The sequence below is a fragment of the Pelecanus crispus genome, chromosome 6, assembly GCF_030463565.1.
Source record: "Pelecanus crispus isolate bPelCri1 chromosome 6, bPelCri1.pri, whole genome shotgun sequence".
Lineage (NCBI taxonomy): Eukaryota > Metazoa > Chordata > Aves > Pelecaniformes > Pelecanidae > Pelecanus > Pelecanus crispus.
In genome coordinates, this window is record NC_134648.1 from 1,917,112 (window position 1) to 1,933,130 (window position 16,019).

Below are 16,019 nucleotides of genomic sequence, written 5' to 3' on the forward strand. Positions count from 1 at the left end.
CGGGGTGCCGGGGGGCACCATGGGGTCCCTGTTCCGCAGCGAGGAGGTCTGCCTGGCCCAGCTCTTCCTCCAGTCCGCCTCAGCCTACAGCTGCGTCAGCGAGCTGGGCGAGCGGGGGCTGCTCGAGTTCAGGGACGTACGTAGGGGCCAGGGGGGTGCGATGGGGTACCCTGGGGGCAGGGGGGTTGGTCGGGGTGGGTTTGGGGTGCCCTGGGTGCAGGGGGGTTGGTCTGAATAGGTTTGGGTGCAGGGAGGTGGTCTGGGTGGTTTGGGGTGCTCTGGGCGCATGGGGTTTGGTCTGGGTGGGTTTGGGTGCAGTGGGGTTGGGGTGGATGGTTTGGGGTGCCCGGGGTGCAGGGGTATTGGTGTGAATAGGTTTGGGTGCAGGGAGGTGCCCTGGGTGGGTTTGGGTGCTGTGGGTGCAGGGGGATTGGGGTGGGTGGGTTTGGGGTGCCCTGGGTGCAGCGGGGTTGGTCTGGGTGGGTTTGGGTGCAGGGAGGTGCTCTGGGTGGGTTTGGGTGCTGTGGGTGCAGGGGGATTGGGGTGGGTGGGTTTGGGGTGCCCTGGGTGCAGCGGGGTTGGTCTGGGTGTGTTTGGGTGCAGGGCGATTGGGGTGGGTGGGTTTGGGGTGTCCTGGGTGCAGCGGGGTTGGTCTGGGTGGGTTTGGGTGCAGGGAGGTGCTCTGGGTGGGTTTGGGTGCTGTGGGTGCAGGGGGATTGGGGTGGGTGGGTTTGGGGTGCCCTGGGTGCAGGGGGGGTTGGTCTGGGTGGGTTTGGGTGCAGGGGGATTGGGGTGGGTGGTTTGGGGTGCCCTGGGTGCAGGGGGGGTTGGTCTGAATAGGTTTGGGTGCAGGAAGGTGGTCTGGGTGGGTGGGTTTGGGGTGCCCTGGGTGCAGGGGGTTTGGTCTGGGTGGGTTTGGGGTGTCCTGGGTGCAGTGGGGTTGCGGTGGGTGGTTTGGGGTGCCCTGGGAGTAGGGGGATTGGGGTGGATGGGTTCGGGGTGCCCTGGGTGCAGGGGGGTTGGTCTGGGTGGGTTTAGGTGCCCTGGGTGCAGGGGGGTTGGGGTGGGTGGGTTTGGGTGCCCTGGGTGCAGGGGGGTTGGGGTGGGTGTGTTTGGGGTGCCGTGGGTGCAGGGGGCTTAGCCTGGGTGATTTGGGGTGTCCTGGGTGCAGGAGTGTTGCGGTGGGTGGGTTTGGGTGCTGTGGGTGCAGGGGGATTGGGGTGGGTGGTTTGGGCTGCCCTTGGCGCATGGGGGTTGGTCTGGGTGGGTTTGGGTGCAGTGGGGTTGGGGTGGGTGGTTTGGGGTGCCCTCGGTGCAGCGGGGTTGGTCTGGGTGGGTTTGGGTGCAGGGAGGTGCCCTGGGTGGGTTTGGGTGCTGTGGGTGCAGTGGGATTGGGGTGGGTGGTTTGGGGTGCCCTGTGAGTAGGGGGATTGGGGTGGATGGGTTCAGGGTGCCCTGGGTGCAGGGGGGTTGGTCTGGGTGGGTTTAGGTGCCATGGGTGCAGGGGGGTTGGGGTTGGGGGGTTTGGGGTGCCATGGGTGCAGGGGGCTTAGCCTGGGTGATTTGGGGTGTCCTGGGTGCAGGGGTGTTGTGGTGGGTGGGTTTGGGCGCTGTGGGTGCAAGGGGTAGATGCGGATGGGTTTGGGGCACAGTGGGTGCAGGGGTTGGGTGCAGAGTGGTTGGGGTGGGGGGTTTGGGGTGCTGTGGGGACAGCGGTTCAGGGTGGGTGGCTTGGGGTGCAGGGGGTGGGTGCGGGTGGTTTGGGTTGCCATGGGTGTGGGGAACCGGGTGCAGGGGTGTTGGTCTGGGTGGTTTGGGGTGCTGTGGGTGCAGGAGTGTTGGGATGGGTGGGTTTGGGGTGCAGGGGTGCCTGGGTGGGTGGGTTTGGGTGCCACAGGTGCAGGAGAGTTCGGGTGGGTGGGTTTGGGGTGCCGTGGGTGCAGGAGTGTTGGGGTGGGTGGGTTTGGGGTGCCACGGGTGCAGGGGTGCTGGGGTGGGTGGGTTTGGGGTGCTGTGGGTGCAGGAGTGTTGGGGTGGGTGGGTTTGGGGTGCCACGGGTGCAGGGGTGCTGGGGTGGGTGGGTTTGGGTGCCACGGGTGCAGGAGTGTTAGGGTGGGTGGGTTTGGGTGCCACGGGTGCAGGAGTGTTGGGGTGGGTGGGTTTGGGTGCCATAGGTGCAGGGGTGTTGGGGTGGGTGGGTTTGGGTGCCATAGGTGCAGGGGTGTTGGGGTGGGTGGGTTTGGGGTGCCATAGGTGCAGGAGCATTAGGGTGGGTGGGTTTGGGTGCCATAGGTGCAGGAGTGTTGGGGTGGGTGGGTTTGGGGTGCCGTGGGTAGAGGAGAGTGTGTGGGGGTGATTTGGGCTGCCATGGGTGCAAGGGACTGGGTTTGGCTGGTTTGGGTTGCCATGGGTGCAGGAGGTGCACGGGGGGCTGCGGCACAGTGCTGGGCTGGGGGTGCTGGGGCTGCCCGGCACCCCGGGGGTCCTCAGCCCCCCCTGGCTGCCGCTGGGGCTGTGCCATGACCGCGCACCCCCCCTGGCAGCTGAACCCCAAGGTGAGCGCCTTCCAGCGACGCTTTGTGGGCGAGGTGCGGCGCTGCGAGGAGATGGAGAAGACCTTCGGTGAGTGCCGGAGGGGGATGACGCGGGGCTGGCCTGGGGGGGGGGGGCTGCTCAGGGGGATCCCCCCCTCCTCTCCCCGACCCCCCTCAACATCTGACCGTGGCTCTCGCAGCCTTCCTGCAGCAGGAGCTGCGGGGCGCCGGGCGGGTGCTGGAGCCGTGCGCCGACAACCCGCGGGCACCGCTGGCGCGGGAGGCGCTGCGGGTGCAGGAGCAGTCGGAGCAGCTGGCGCAGGAGCTGCGGGAGGTCAGCCGCAACCGCGCCTCCCTGCGCGGGCGCCTGCGGGAGCTGCGCCAGTACCTCCACGTCCTGCGCGAGGGCCAGCGCTTCACCAGCCTGCCGGTGGGTCCATGGCGGGGGTCCCGCCGTCCCGGGAGTGCCGCCCTGCGCCCCGCTTCCCCCCGCGGCATCGTCTCTTTGCTCCCCGTCACCGCAGGCCCCCCTGGGCTCCCCGCCGCGGCCCCGGGCGCTCTCTGAGCGTGAGCCCATCCTCGACCCCTCCTTGCACCAGCACCTCGACCGCAAGATCAAGTAAGAGGGGCTGGCATGTGGGGTGGGGGTTGGAGAAGGGGCTGTGGGCAGTGGCTTGGCCATGGGGCAGTGGGCAAGGCAGTAGGGTAAAGGTTGGAGATGGGCCATGGGGCAGTGGCTTGGCCATGGGGCAGGAATAGCGGGTAAGGGTTGGACATGGGCCGTGGGGCAGTGGGCAAGGCAGTAGGGTAAGGGTTGGACATGGACCATGGGGCAGTGGCTTGGCCATGGGGCAATGGGCAAGGCTGTAGGGTAAGGGTTGGAGATGGGCTATGGGGCAATGCCATGGCCATGGGGCAGGAATAGCGGGTAAGGGTTGGACATGGGCCATGGGGCAGTGGCTTGGCCATGGGGCAATGGGCAAGGCTGTAGGGTAAGGGTTGGAGATGGGCTGTGGGGCAGTGGCTTGGCCATGGGGCAGTGGGCAAGGCTGTAGGGTAAGGGTTGGAGATGGGCTATGGGGCAATGCCATGGCCATGGGGCAGGAATAGCGGGTAAGGGTTGGACATGGGCCATGGGGCAGTGGCTTGGCCATGGGGCAATGGGCAAGGCTGTAGGGTAAGGGTTGGAGATGGGCTGTGGGGCAGTGGCTTGACCATGGGGCAGTGGGCAAGGCTGTAGGATAAGGGTTGGACATGGGCCATGGGGCAATGCCATGGCCATGGGGCAGGAATAGCGGGTAAGGGTTGGAGACGGGCCATGGGGCAGTGGCTTGGCCATGGGGCAATGGGCATGGCTGTAGGGTAAGGGTTGGAGACGGGCCGTGGGGCAGTGGCTTGGCCATGGGGCAGTGGGCAAGGCTGTAGGGTAAGGGTTGGAGATGGGCTATGGGGCAATGCCATGGCCATGGGGCAGGAATAGCGGGTAAGGGTTGGACATGGGCCATGGGGCAGTGGCTTGGCCATGGGGCAATGGGCAAGGCTGTAGGGTAAGGGTTGGAGATGGGCTGTGGGGCAGTGGCTTGGCCATGGGGCAGTGGGCAAGGCTGTAGGGTAAGGGTTGGAGATGGGCTATGGGGCAATGCCATGGCCATGGGGCAGGAATAGCGGGTAAGGGTTGGACATGGGCCATGGGGCAGTGGCTTGGCCATGGGGCAATGGGCAAGGCTGTAGGGTAAGGGTTGGAGATGGGCTGTGGGGCAGTGGCTTGGCCATGGGGCAGTGGGCAAGGCTGTAGGATAAGGGTTGGAGATGGGCTATGGGGCAATGCCATGGCCATGGGGCAGGAATAGCGGGTAAGGGTTGGAGACGGGCCATGGGGCAGTGGCTTGGCCATGGGGCAATGGGCAAGGCTGTAGGGTAAGGGTTGGAGATGGGCTGTGGGGCAGTGGCTTGGCCATGGGGCAGTGGGCAAGGCTGTAGGATAAGGGTTGGAGATGGGCTATGGGGCAATGCCATGGCCATGGGGCAGGAATAGCGGGTAAGGGTTGGAGACGGGCCATGGGGCAGTGGCTTGGCCATGGGGCAATGGGCAAGGCTGTAGGGTAAGGGTTGGAGATGGGCTGTGGGGCAGTGGCTTGGCCATGGGGCAGTGGGCAAGGCTGTAGGATAAGGGTTGGAGATGGGCCATGGGGCAATGCCATGGCCATGGGGCAGGAATAGCGGGTAAGGGTTGGAGACGGGCCATGGGGCAGTGGCTTGGCCATGGGGCAATGGGCATGGCTGTAGGGTAAGGGTTGGAGACGGGCCGTGGGGCAGTGGCTTGGCCATGGGGCAGTGGGCAAGGCTGTAGGATAAGGGTTGGAGATGGGCCATGGGGCAATGCCATGGCCATGGGGCAGGAATAGTGGGGTAAGGGTTGGACATGGGCCATGGGGCAGTGGCTGGGCCATGGGGCAATGGGCATGGCTGTAGGGTAAGGGTTGGAGACGGGCCGTGGGGCAATGCCATGGCCATGGGGCAGGAATAGTGGGCAAGGGTATAGGGTGAGGGTTGGGGATGGGCTATGGGGCAATGCCATGGCCATGGGGCAGGAATAGCGGGTAAGGGTTGGAGACGGGCCATGGGGCAGTGGCTTGGCCATGGGGCATAGCTGTAGGATGAGAGGAGCCATGGGGCAGGCCCCTGGCCGTGGGGCAGGGGTAGCAGCAGAGCCGTGCCCATCCCAATGCCCCCGCCATGTCCCCGCAGCTTCGTGGCCGGCGTCATTCACCCGTGGCGGGTGAGCGCCTTCGAGCGGCTGCTGTGGCGCGCCTGCCGTGGCTACCTGGTGGCCAGCTTTGTGGAGATGCCCGAGCCCATGGAGGACCCAGCCACAGTGAGCGGGGCACCGGGGTGGGGGCTGGCAAGGAAGGGGGGCCGGGACAGCCGGGGCTGACGTGGGCCATGTTGTCCCCAGGGCGAGAGCATCACCTGGGTCATCTTCCTCATCTCCTACTGGGGCGAGCAGATCGGGCAGAAGATCCGCAAGATCTCGGACTGGTGAGCCAGTGGCCCCGCATCCGGCCACGCGGAGGTTTATTTAGCAAGACCCACTTCTGGAGCCCCCCACGGGGACGGGCTGGGCCCCCGTGGGGAGCCCTGGCACCCCCTGACACAGCGGTGTCCATCTGTCCCAGCTTCCACTGCCAAGTGTACCCCTACCCGGAGAGCGAGGCCAGCCGGGCGGACACCATGAGCGGGTTGCGCGGCCAGATCCAGGACCTCAGCGTGGTGAGCTGGGCACCATAGAGGGGACTGGGGGGCCACGCCGGGACCCCGCCATCCCTGACCCATGCCGGGTGCCCACAGGTACTGGAGGAGACGGAGCAGTACCTGGCGCAGGTGCTGGACAAGGTGGTGCTGGTGCTGCCAACCTGGCGGGTGCAGGTGCAGAAGATGAAGGCCATCTACCTCGTCCTCAACCTGTGCAGCTTCGATGTCACCGAAAAGTGCCTCATCGCTGAGGTCTGGTGCCCCGTGCGGGACCTCACCCAAGTGCAGGACGCTCTGCGCCAGGGATCGGTGCGTTGCTTGGTGTCCCCATGTCCTTGTGCCAGGGGTTGCCTGGTGTCCCCATGTCCTTGTGCTGGGGTTGCTTGGTGCCCCCATGTCCTCGTGACAGGTTTTGCTTGGTGTCCCCATGTCCTTGTGCTGGGGTTGCTTGGTGTCCCGATGTCCTCATGTCAGGGGTTGCTTGGTGTCCCCATGTCCTCATGCCAGGGGTTGCTCGGTGTCCCCATGTCCTTGTGCCAGGGGTTGCTCGGTGCCCCCATGTCCTCATGTCAGGGATTGCTCGGTGCCCCCATGTCCTCATGTCAGGGGTTGCTTGGTGTCCCCATGTCCTTGTGCTGGGGTTGCTCGGTGTCCTCATGTCGTTGTACTGGGGTTGCTCAGTGTCCCCATGTCCTTGTGCTGGGGTTGCTCGGTGCCCCCATGTCTTGTGTCAGGGTTTTCTTGGTGACCCCATGTCCTTGTGCTGGGGTTGCTTGGTGTCCCCGTGTCCTCATGCCAGGGGTTGCTCGGTGCCCCGATGTCCTCATGTTGGAGGTCGCTCGGTGTCCCCGTGTCCTCCTGCCATGGTGGGGCCGGTGCCGGGCAGCGGGGTGCCGTGGGTCAGGTGCCGGGTGCTTTCCCCGCAGTACAAGAGCGGCTCGAGCGTGGAGTGCTTTGTGCAGCGCATCCCCACCTCGGAGAGCCCCCCCACCCTCATCCGCACCAACAAGTTCACCGCCGGCTTCCAGAACATCGTGGATGCCTACGGGGTGGCCAGCTACCAGGAGGTCAACCCCGGTAAGGCCCCCTGACCCCCTGCCGCGGCCCAGGGCTGGGTGGGTGGCCCTATGTGACATGGTCCCTGTGCCCCCGCAGCACCCTATGCTATCATCACCTTCCCCTTCATCTTCGCCATCATGTTTGGGGACGTGGGGCACGGGCTGCTCATGTTCCTCTTCGCTCTCTGGATGGTGCTGTACGAGAACAGCCCCAGCCTGCAGCAGGCCAGCAATGAGGTGAGGAGGACGTGGTGTGGGGCCAGGCTTGGAGGTGTGGGGCCAGGCTTGGAGGTGTGGGACGTGGTTAGGAACGTGGGATGGGGTTGGGGACATGGGATGGGGTTGGTGCTACGGGATGAGGCTGGCGGTGTGGGACAGGGACAGTGTGGGGCAGGGTTAGTGGTGTGGGAGGGGGATGGTGTGGGGCAGGGGAGGCGGTGTGGGACATGGGAGCCATGTGTTCAAAAAACGGGTAGATGTGGCACTTCGGGACATGGTTTAGTCTAGTCTACCCTTGATTGGCATAGAGTAGACTTGGTAGTGTAGGTTAATGGTTGGACTGGATGATCTTAAAGGTCTTTTCCAACCTAAACGATTCTATGATTCTATGTTTGCCCCCACCAGATCTGGCTGACGTTCTTCGAGGGACGCTACCTCATCCTGCTCATGGGGGCCTTCTCCATCTACACCGGCTTCATCTACAACGAGTGCTTCAGCAAAGCCACTGTCATCTTCCCCTCCGCCTGGAGCGTGGCCGCCATGGCCAACCACTCCTCTTGGAGGTGGGACTCCCAACCCCCCTGGGACCCCCGCCCAGGTCCCTGCCTGCACTGACACCCCCTCGCTCTGCCCACAGCGATGTCTACCTCGCCACCCACCCGTCCCTCACCCTGGACCCCAACGTCACCGGCGTCTTCCAAGGACCTTATCCTTTTGGGATCGACCCAGTGAGTGTCCCGTGGGGGAGAGGACGGGGTGGGACCCTCGGTGGGGTGGCCCGGAGCCTTACCCACCTTGTCCACGACAGATCTGGAGCTTGGCCACCAACCACCTCAACTTCCTCAACTCCTTCAAGATGAAGATGTCCGTGGTGCTGGGCATCGTGCACATGGGCTTTGGTGTCCTGCTGGGGATCTTTAACCACGTGTGAGTCCCCGCGGCCGTGCCCATGGGCTCTGGCCACCCACGGTTGTGCTAAGGGGACCGGGGCTGGAGTCACCTGGGTGGGGTGGGCGAGTGGGGTCCCGTACCCCTACCCCTGGGTGGACACGTGAGGGTGCGCCGTGCCAGGCTGAGCGTGGCTGATGTCCCCCTGCCCAGGCACTTCCAGCAGCGGCACCGGCTGGTGCTGGAGTTCCTGCCCGAGATGGTTTTCCTCCTGGCGCTCTTCGGCTACCTCGTCTTCCTCATCTTCTACAAGTGGGTCAAGTTCAGCGCCGCCAACTCCCTGGTGGCCCCCAGCATCCTCATCCACTTCATCGACATGTTCCTCTTCACTTCCAACGCTGAGAACCTCCCGCTCTACCAGGGGCAGGTAGCACCCCGCCGAAATGGGGGCCACCCACCTGGCAACCCTTTTTGCCCAGGCTTGAGAGCAGCGGGGAGCCCCACGGGGGCCGGCGCAGTGGGGATGGGGTGTCCCCCCCAGCGTCACGAGCGGGGCCGTTCTCAGCTCGGGTGCCGGAGGGGACCCTGAAACGATGCTCGTGTGCCGCAGGTGCCGGTGCAGACGGCGCTGGTGGTGCTGGCGCTGGCGTCGGTGCCCGTCCTGCTCCTGGGGACGCCGCTCTACCTGTACTGCCGGCGGCACGCGCCGAGGACCGGCCGCCCTGCGGTAAGGTTGGGGTCACGGTGTGGGGGGCTCAGCTGGGGGAGGACGCAGTGGGGTCTCACCGCCGGTGCCGTCCCCGTGTAGTCGGTGGCCGCGGGCGAGCAGGAGCCGCTGCTGGAGGGGCAGGAGGCTGGCAACTCCGTCAACGCCACCAAGGAGGACGTGGAGAGCGGGGGGCACGGCCCCGACGCCGAGGTGAGGGGCACCAACCAGCCTGGCAGGCTCGGGCGGTGGGGTAGGTAGGGGTGGCCGTGCCCCCCCCCCCCGCCCCCCGCCGACGTCCCGTGTCCCCTCGGTCCCTGCAGCACTTGGACTTCGCCGAGATCTTCATGCACCAGGCGATCCACACCATCGAGTACTGCCTGGGCTGCGTCTCCAACACCGCGTCCTACCTGCGGCTCTGGGCGCTCAGCCTGGCCCACGCCCGTGAGTTCCCCCGGCCCCCCGTGTGTCCCCCCCGCCAAAAAAGGGTTGGGCAGAGCCTCACCCCCCGCCTTGCCTGTCCCCGTGCCCCCTCCCCAGAGCTGTCGGAGGTCTTGTGGAGCATGGTGATGCGCCAAGGCTTCGTGCGGCTGAGCTACGTGGGCGGCGTGGTGCTGGTGCCCGTCTTCGCTGCCTTCGCCGTGCTGACCGTGGCCATCTTGCTGGTGATGGAGGGGCTCTCTGCCTTCCTCCACGCCCTGCGCCTGCACTGGTGAGCCCCGGCCCACGGCGGTGCCACTGGGATGGGGTCACCGAATTCCGCCCCCTCCCAGTGCCACTCCTCACCGTCCCCTCTCCTCGGCAGGGTGGAGTTTCAAAATAAGTTTTACGTGGGCGCCGGGTACAAGCTATGCCCCTTCGCCTTCGCGCCCGACACCTGGGAGTAGCTGCGCTGCGTGGATGCCGGGGGGAGCTCGGAGCATCGGCTGGACCCAATCCCCCACCCCGCCGCGGGGCGCTCGGCTGGGGGGTGCCGGGGGGCAGGGTTCCCCCCCAAAACCCCCGGCGCCGGGGGGGGCAGCGGGGATGCGGCTACGGCATCCTCCCCGTCCGCTCCTCGGCAGCGAATAAACCCGTCCCCGTGGCTCGTCCCCGGCTCTGCGTCTCCGTCCCCTCTGCCGTGGGCTGGGTGATGGGTCCCGGGGGGCAGGGGGTGCCCCCCGCCGTCACTGCTGCCCGTAGCCGAAGGCGGGGGCCGCGGCGGTGCCGTAGGTGCTGAGCGGGGGGAAGGTGGGCAGGGGGTAGGGCAGGGTGCGGGGCTTGGCCCCCACGTAGACACCGGGGGGGCAGGCGAGGGGCTGGAAGCGGGGCGCGGGCAGCTCGGGGAAGCCGGGGGGAGCCGTCGGCGGGGCCAGTTGTGGGGGTCCGGTGGTGGCCAGTGCCCCATGGCTGCGGGGAGCCCCTGGGGGGGGCAGAGCCAGCAAGAGGGGGTCACTCCCCCCGCCGGCCCCCCTACCTTTCTCCTGCTTTTCAGGGCGGGAGGGCAGCGCGGTGGCCCGGGCGCGGGGCATTGCACCCAGCAGCGACCCTGCCGGCACCCCGCACCTGCAAGAGAGTTTTGGGGCTCAGGGAGGGGTGACGTGGAGCCCCTCATCGTGACGTCGGGGCGGTGTCCGGGCTGGGGTGGGGGGGCCTTACCACGCCTCGGGGTCTCCATCCCGAAAGCCCTTGGCGAAGGGGTTGCTGGCGATCTTCAGCTGGGTGATCTGCGGAGGGGAGCGGGGTCAGAGGGTCCCTGGGGGGGGGTGGGGTGGGCACCCCGCTGTCCCCCCACCCTGGGGCTCACCCGGTGGTTCTGGTAAGCTGTCACCGCCATGAACTGGGTCTCGGGGAAGCTGAAGGACTTGAAGTTCTGGTGGGCGAAGCGCTCGCTGTCCCGTCGCGGGTCCACGAAGACCACGTGGAAGCGGGGCTGGTAGCGGTGCATGGAGTTGAGGATGATCTGCGGGGTGGGGGGAGAGGGGAGGTGGGCAGGACCCCCCCGGGCAGGGCTGCATCGCGTCCCCAGCCCCCCGCCCCGCCATCGCCCACCCCGGGGCCGGGTCCTCACGTGGCCGTTGTCATCCAGGAGGTTGTTGGTCAGCTTGAGCTTGTCGAAGGAGACGATCTGCCGCATCCATTGGGCCCCCTTGGCCGGCGAGTCGGGGTGGAAGTGGACGCGGCCAGGGGCCGCCGGGTCGGCCCGTCCTGCCGCCAGCCAGGAGGAGCTGTGGAAGGCGTACCTGCGGGGCACGGGGGCTCAGCACCGCCGGGATCCGGGCCCCCCCAAACCCCAGCATCCCCATCGCCCCGTCCCCACCTGTATCGCTTGTCATCCAGCGGGACGAAGTCCATGAGCAGGACGTAGTCGGCCAGCGGGTCCAGCCCGGATAGCTTCACCTGGAAGGTGGGGAACATCCTCCTGCGGGGATTGGGGGGTGGGAAGGGGGTGCCCCCCCGCCCCGGCAGCCCCCCTGCCCCTCTGCGGTACCTACCTGCCCGCCTTGGTGACGATCATCTCGGTGCCCAGGCGGTTGAACTCCTCCCAGAGGCTGCCCATCTCCAGCCGCGCCGCGGCGTGGCACACGCGCCGGTTCTTGCCGCCGGCCCCCGGCCCCTCGCCTGCCCACCCGGGGCCGGTGCTGCAGGGGGGCCCCTCGCCCGGCCCCCCCAGGAAGGCTGCAGAGGGGTGAGGGGTTGTTTGGGAGGGGGGGGGGGGGGCTCAGTCTGATCCTGCACCCCAGATGTGGGAGTGGACCCCGCGCGCTGCCGGCCACCCCATCGCATCCTCCCTCTGCGGAGGCGTCGGGAGGACCGGGGAGGTCCTGGCCCCCCCACCAAAGCGGGGTTTTGTCCCCCTCCGTCGCAGCCCTACTCTCTTGTGGGGCCGGGCGACCCACTGCACCCCAAAACCACCACGGGACCCCACTTGGGTAAGGGGGAGCGTTGCTGCAGGTGAGTCTTACCTGCCATGGGTACAGCGGGCGGGCGGGAGGCGTCTGTGGTTCCGTCCCCCGGCACGGCGGCGGTGGGGACCCCAGCCAAGCCCCCTCCCAGCGCAGCGCCAGCTCTGCACCGTCCCCCGCAGCCTGCCAGGGGTTTTATGCCCCAGCTTGGGGGTGGAGACGCGGGGGCTGGAGCCACAGTGGTCCTCAGGGGCCGGAGCACGGCCCCCTTCTCCGACCTGCCTTCGCGCCTTGACGCGATGATGATGATGGACGGGAGGCGAGCGGTGGCCCTGGGACCACTGGGACCACCACCGGTGCCCAACTGGATCTCGGGGTACCCTGGGCTGGGAGGGACAGCTCTGTTGGGGTCTCCTTGTCCCCTTCATGTCACCCGTTTGAGCTGGGGGGGGGAGATGGGGGCTGCTCCGACCCTCTCTGCTGGGCAAAGCCCCTCTCGGCACGCGGCAGCCGCCTGCGCGCCGGTGGCTCGGCCGACAGCTCGCCGTCAACACCCAGTTTTAAAAATATTAAAAAGCGCGGCGAGGTGTTGAGGCATCCGCAACGCGCCGGCCGCTTGTGCAAAGCACCCGCGGCTCCAGGAGCAGGGGGGAAAGTGCTCCCCCCTCCCCTGCACCTGTCCCAAATGCTGGGCCTGGCTCTGCGCTGGTAGCCGGGACCCCCAGTCCTGCCCCAGGGCCGAGCCCCCTCCACCCCGCACCTCCCACCACGATGCTGGATACCGGCCTGACAGCGGGAGATGGATGGGGACGAGCCGGTGCCGCGGGGGCAAGGGATGCGTGCGGGGAGGTGATGGATGCAGGGTTTTGGGGGGGGGAAGCAGAGGGGCTACTCCGGAGCCCCCCCACTCCCCTCCAAACTGCAATGGGGCCATGGACACCATCTCGTTGCACGCCACGGGAGCGTATTCGGGCGGGATGAGGGATGCTGGGGCTCTGGAGATGGCTCTGGCGGGAACAAGGGACATCCTCAAGGGGATGCTGATGGCTTTCTGTCCCCAGCGGTATTCCGGTGATGGTGGCACTGGGCAGGGGCTGAAATCCCTCCCTGCTTTGCACAGAGCTGGCTGTTTTCTCCAAACTGGGACTCAGCCTTCACTTCTGCTTTGGGGTCGGTGCTTAAATCCTTCCCGCGGCCATCGTAACAGAGAGGAAACCCTCTGGCCCCCGTATGCTGCAGGGTGGCCAAGCGGGGCTGCATGGGCAGCACCGAGTTTTGGAACCGGGACTGATGCAAACTGGGGAGGGACCACCTCCCCAAGCCCCCCGCGTCCATCACATCCCCGCACGTGTTCCGTGCCCCGCAGCGCCGGCTCGGCCCCATCCGTCTCCCGCTGTCAGGCGGGCCGTGGCCGCGGGGCCGGTATCGAGCGGGGAGATGAGGAGGTGCGAGAGGCGACGCTGACAGCGGGGAGGAGGATGGAGGCGGCTCAGCCCCAGGCAGGACCAGACCTGTCAGGGCTCATCCGCAGCATTGCACCACGCTCTGCAGCTGATTTTTCTGCTGGAGAGAAAAGGAAAAACAAGGATGCGGAAGGGTTTTAAACCGCAAATGCTGCCCAGAGCGTGGGGGTTTGCTCCTAGAGGTGCACCATCAGGGAAGGGCAGCTCCTGGCTCCAAGTCTGTAAAACACCAATTCTTGGCGTCCGCGGTGATGTCTAACCCGACCCTGCTTTGTACGGTTTCCCCTCGCCGAGAGCGGTGGCAAAGCGAGGATCTGGCCAAGCTCTGGTGCGAATCCGTGTGCCATTTACTTGCCTTTTGTGTTTGGCTCTGGGAGGTTTCAGCCTGCTGCCCCACTCGCGGCTCATCAACGGGTGTGGGTCAGGGCTTTCTGCATCTCAGCTAATTCCCACTCTGCAAAATACATCGTCTGACCTTATCCCACAGTGGTTTCTGCGGCTCTTGGCACTCACCTTTGCTGGGCATGAAAAAGCTGTAGAAAGAGGTTCACCGCACCTCCTGTTGGGCTTGGGAACATCCATCAGAGCCACCAGAGACAGGGCCAGCCCTAGCACTTTCCTTCGTCCCTTCAGAAGGGCCCTTTTTCCCACTTGCTGCCCCTTTCAGTCCTTCTCCACACTCCTTATCTGATCCTTCCCATCACCTCCCTTCCAGTTTTGGGCACCTCTCCCTTGGGCTCTTGTTTGCCCTTTTGGCTGGTGCGTTTCCAGCTTGATGGGTGGAATGAGACAAATGTCATCACCAAGATGGAGGGCACAAGGACTGTGGGCTGCCTCAGTCCCCAGCAGGATTAAGAAGCACATCTCCCCAGAAGACCTCTCCAGGCAGAGGAAGGACAGGAGGGTGACTGTGAGTACCCAGCTTGGATGTGCCAAGGGCATGTCATGCTTGACCAACCTGAGTGCCTTGGGTGACGAGATGATGGTTGTGTGGATGAAAGGGAGAGCAGTGGATGGCATCTACCTCAACTTTAGCAAGGTTGCCACAATCTTTTATTGGCTCCTTGTTGGCAAACAAGGAATTTAAGATGGGTAGAAAGGTCGTTTGTTGTCCATAGTGCCTGGGACTGCCGATGGACCCTGTTACCAGCCCTGGCACAGCCCCTGCGGGACTGTGCCCCATTGGCAAGGTCCCCTTCAGCTCCCTGGCATGATAATGTCAAACACGGCACTTGTGGAGCTGCTACTGTCTCTGAAATGTTCAAAAAGTCGTCGTGAAAATGGGGCTTTGTTCTGTGGTTTGCTCTGAAGAGACCCCATAGCCCTGTTGTTCACTCAAGCTGAGGTCGTCTCCCATGGTACATTTCTCCAAACTAAGAAGCGCAGAGAAAAGATAATGGCCTACTTTGGGCTTTGTCACTCTCCTGGGGCTCAAAGAGATCTTGAGTCCCCAGATCCCCAAATTATGTGAAATAGTAAGGGTCTTTGCTGACGGTGGTTTATTTTCAAGCTCCCCTGCAGAGCTTCAGGCACACGCATCTTCACCTTGATCTACAGCCTGAGGAATAAGGAGGTGAAGGAGGCTTTGAGGAGACTCACAAGAAGAAAATGATCTTGAACGTTGTAAATTTACATCCAGATAGAATGGCGATGTGGGTGATATTCTCAGTTTTTGATTAAATATCTCAGATGGATAACATTTTTGGGGTCTTCTGCACTTTGGCTTAGAAGCTGCACTGGCTGATTCAATATCCTCAGCTGGTTCAGGATACTAATAACTTCACTCAGTTCTCCAAACATTGATAACTGTATTTAGTAGCTAATTTAACCTAATGAAGACACAAGCAGAGAACTACAAGCATGCACTACTCCTCATTTAAAATTTTGCCCTCTGCCGTTTATTCTGTCCTATGTATCGGGCCAAACTAAACCAGAAGAAGACGGCAAAAACATCTGCAATTTGTTGGACTCAGATTATGAGCTGTCTCATGTGTTGCTCTCCCTTTTGCTTAGCAAATCAGAATAAACAGGGGATGAATTCTACTATTCCACTACATGAAATTCCATTTCAAGACAGCATTGTAAAGTCATTAAGGGCCATAATAACTAGCTTCAGGTTGCCAACGTCTTTAGCAAGAAAAATATAGATGACAGCAAGTCACTGGCATGCCGCGCAGGAAATATTTTGTCTTTTTCATACTCAAGCGTCATTAAATGATTAACAGCACCGTACATCTCATTTAATATTAGACAGCTAAAATTTTAAGTTAAATACGGTATTCAGGTGGTCTCTATTGTGAATGAAGGCAATTTGAAAGGATTTTGGGATGCAGTAGCGATGAATCTCCCCAAGGGCAGATACTGCCAAGCAGCCCCTATCCACTGCTCCACACCTTTGCTTTCCGTCTCCCTGTTGACAGCAATAAAAGCCACGATCTCCATGGCACCCTGACCAGAAGAAATCACAGGAGCTATGGTGTTGCTCAGCAGCCTTCTCCTTCAGAGCCGACGTCTTGCAGCCCGTGCCAGCCTGGACTGATGCCATTGCCTGCCCCGACGTCTCTGCTGCCGCCTTCCTGCAGGGAGAGCTGCCGGGGGGTGGTGCACAGACATTGCATACATGAAAAAAGCAAAAATACTGCAATTTGTGTATTACCTCAGCCCGTACAGGCTGCAACCTCTGTCAGGACCATGGCGAAATCTGGAGTGATGACTTGGCCCTAGCGCTAGCCTAGAGACAGGTAATAACTTGGCTGGGAGGGGGAAGCTGCTCGGTTGGATTAAATCAAGTCAGGATCAAAGCGGTTTGCTAATTTGTTAATGACACACAACTAACAGGCACTCAGGGTCAATCAGCCGAATCCTTCTTTGTTCCCAAAGCTTCCTGATAATTCCCCGGTTATTATTTAATCCAGACGACGGTTGGCTGCTTGGCTGGCACTCTCTGCCTAGGGCAAACACCCTCCCAGGCTGTTTGTGCTCCTGTTCTTTTATCAGCTGTGCTGCCCTTGAGG

The 16,019-nt window shown here is 63.8% G+C and overlaps 2 protein-coding genes across 2 annotated transcripts; one reads left to right on the forward strand and one right to left on the reverse strand.

Annotated features, from left to right (window-relative positions):
• Positions 1-19: 19 nt before the first annotated feature.
• On the forward strand, positions 20-9,544 carry TCIRG1 (T cell immune regulator 1, ATPase H+ transporting V0 subunit a3). Its single transcript, XM_075712266.1, has 19 exons — positions 20-136; positions 2,544-2,622; positions 2,735-2,964; positions 3,059-3,153; positions 5,283-5,409; positions 5,491-5,573; positions 5,711-5,804; positions 5,883-6,095; positions 6,713-6,863; positions 6,942-7,081; positions 7,469-7,626; positions 7,701-7,791; positions 7,872-7,990; positions 8,165-8,378; positions 8,562-8,678; positions 8,760-8,870; positions 8,981-9,101; positions 9,198-9,369; positions 9,463-9,544. Exons 1-19 carry the CDS (start codon positions 20-22, stop codon positions 9,542-9,544), a joined length of 2,514 nt encoding a protein of 837 aa, XP_075568381.1.
• Positions 9,545-9,823: 279 nt separating this feature from the next.
• On the reverse strand, positions 9,824-15,447 carry TBX10 (T-box transcription factor 10). Its single transcript, XM_075712239.1, has 8 exons — positions 15,399-15,447; positions 11,603-11,725; positions 11,132-11,315; positions 10,957-11,058; positions 10,708-10,879; positions 10,444-10,599; positions 10,296-10,363; positions 9,824-10,202 (listed from the first exon to the last, which is right to left on the reverse strand). Exons 1-8 carry the CDS (start codon positions 15,445-15,447, stop codon positions 9,824-9,826), a joined length of 1,233 nt encoding a protein of 410 aa, XP_075568354.1.
• Positions 15,448-16,019: the final 572 nt, after the last annotated feature.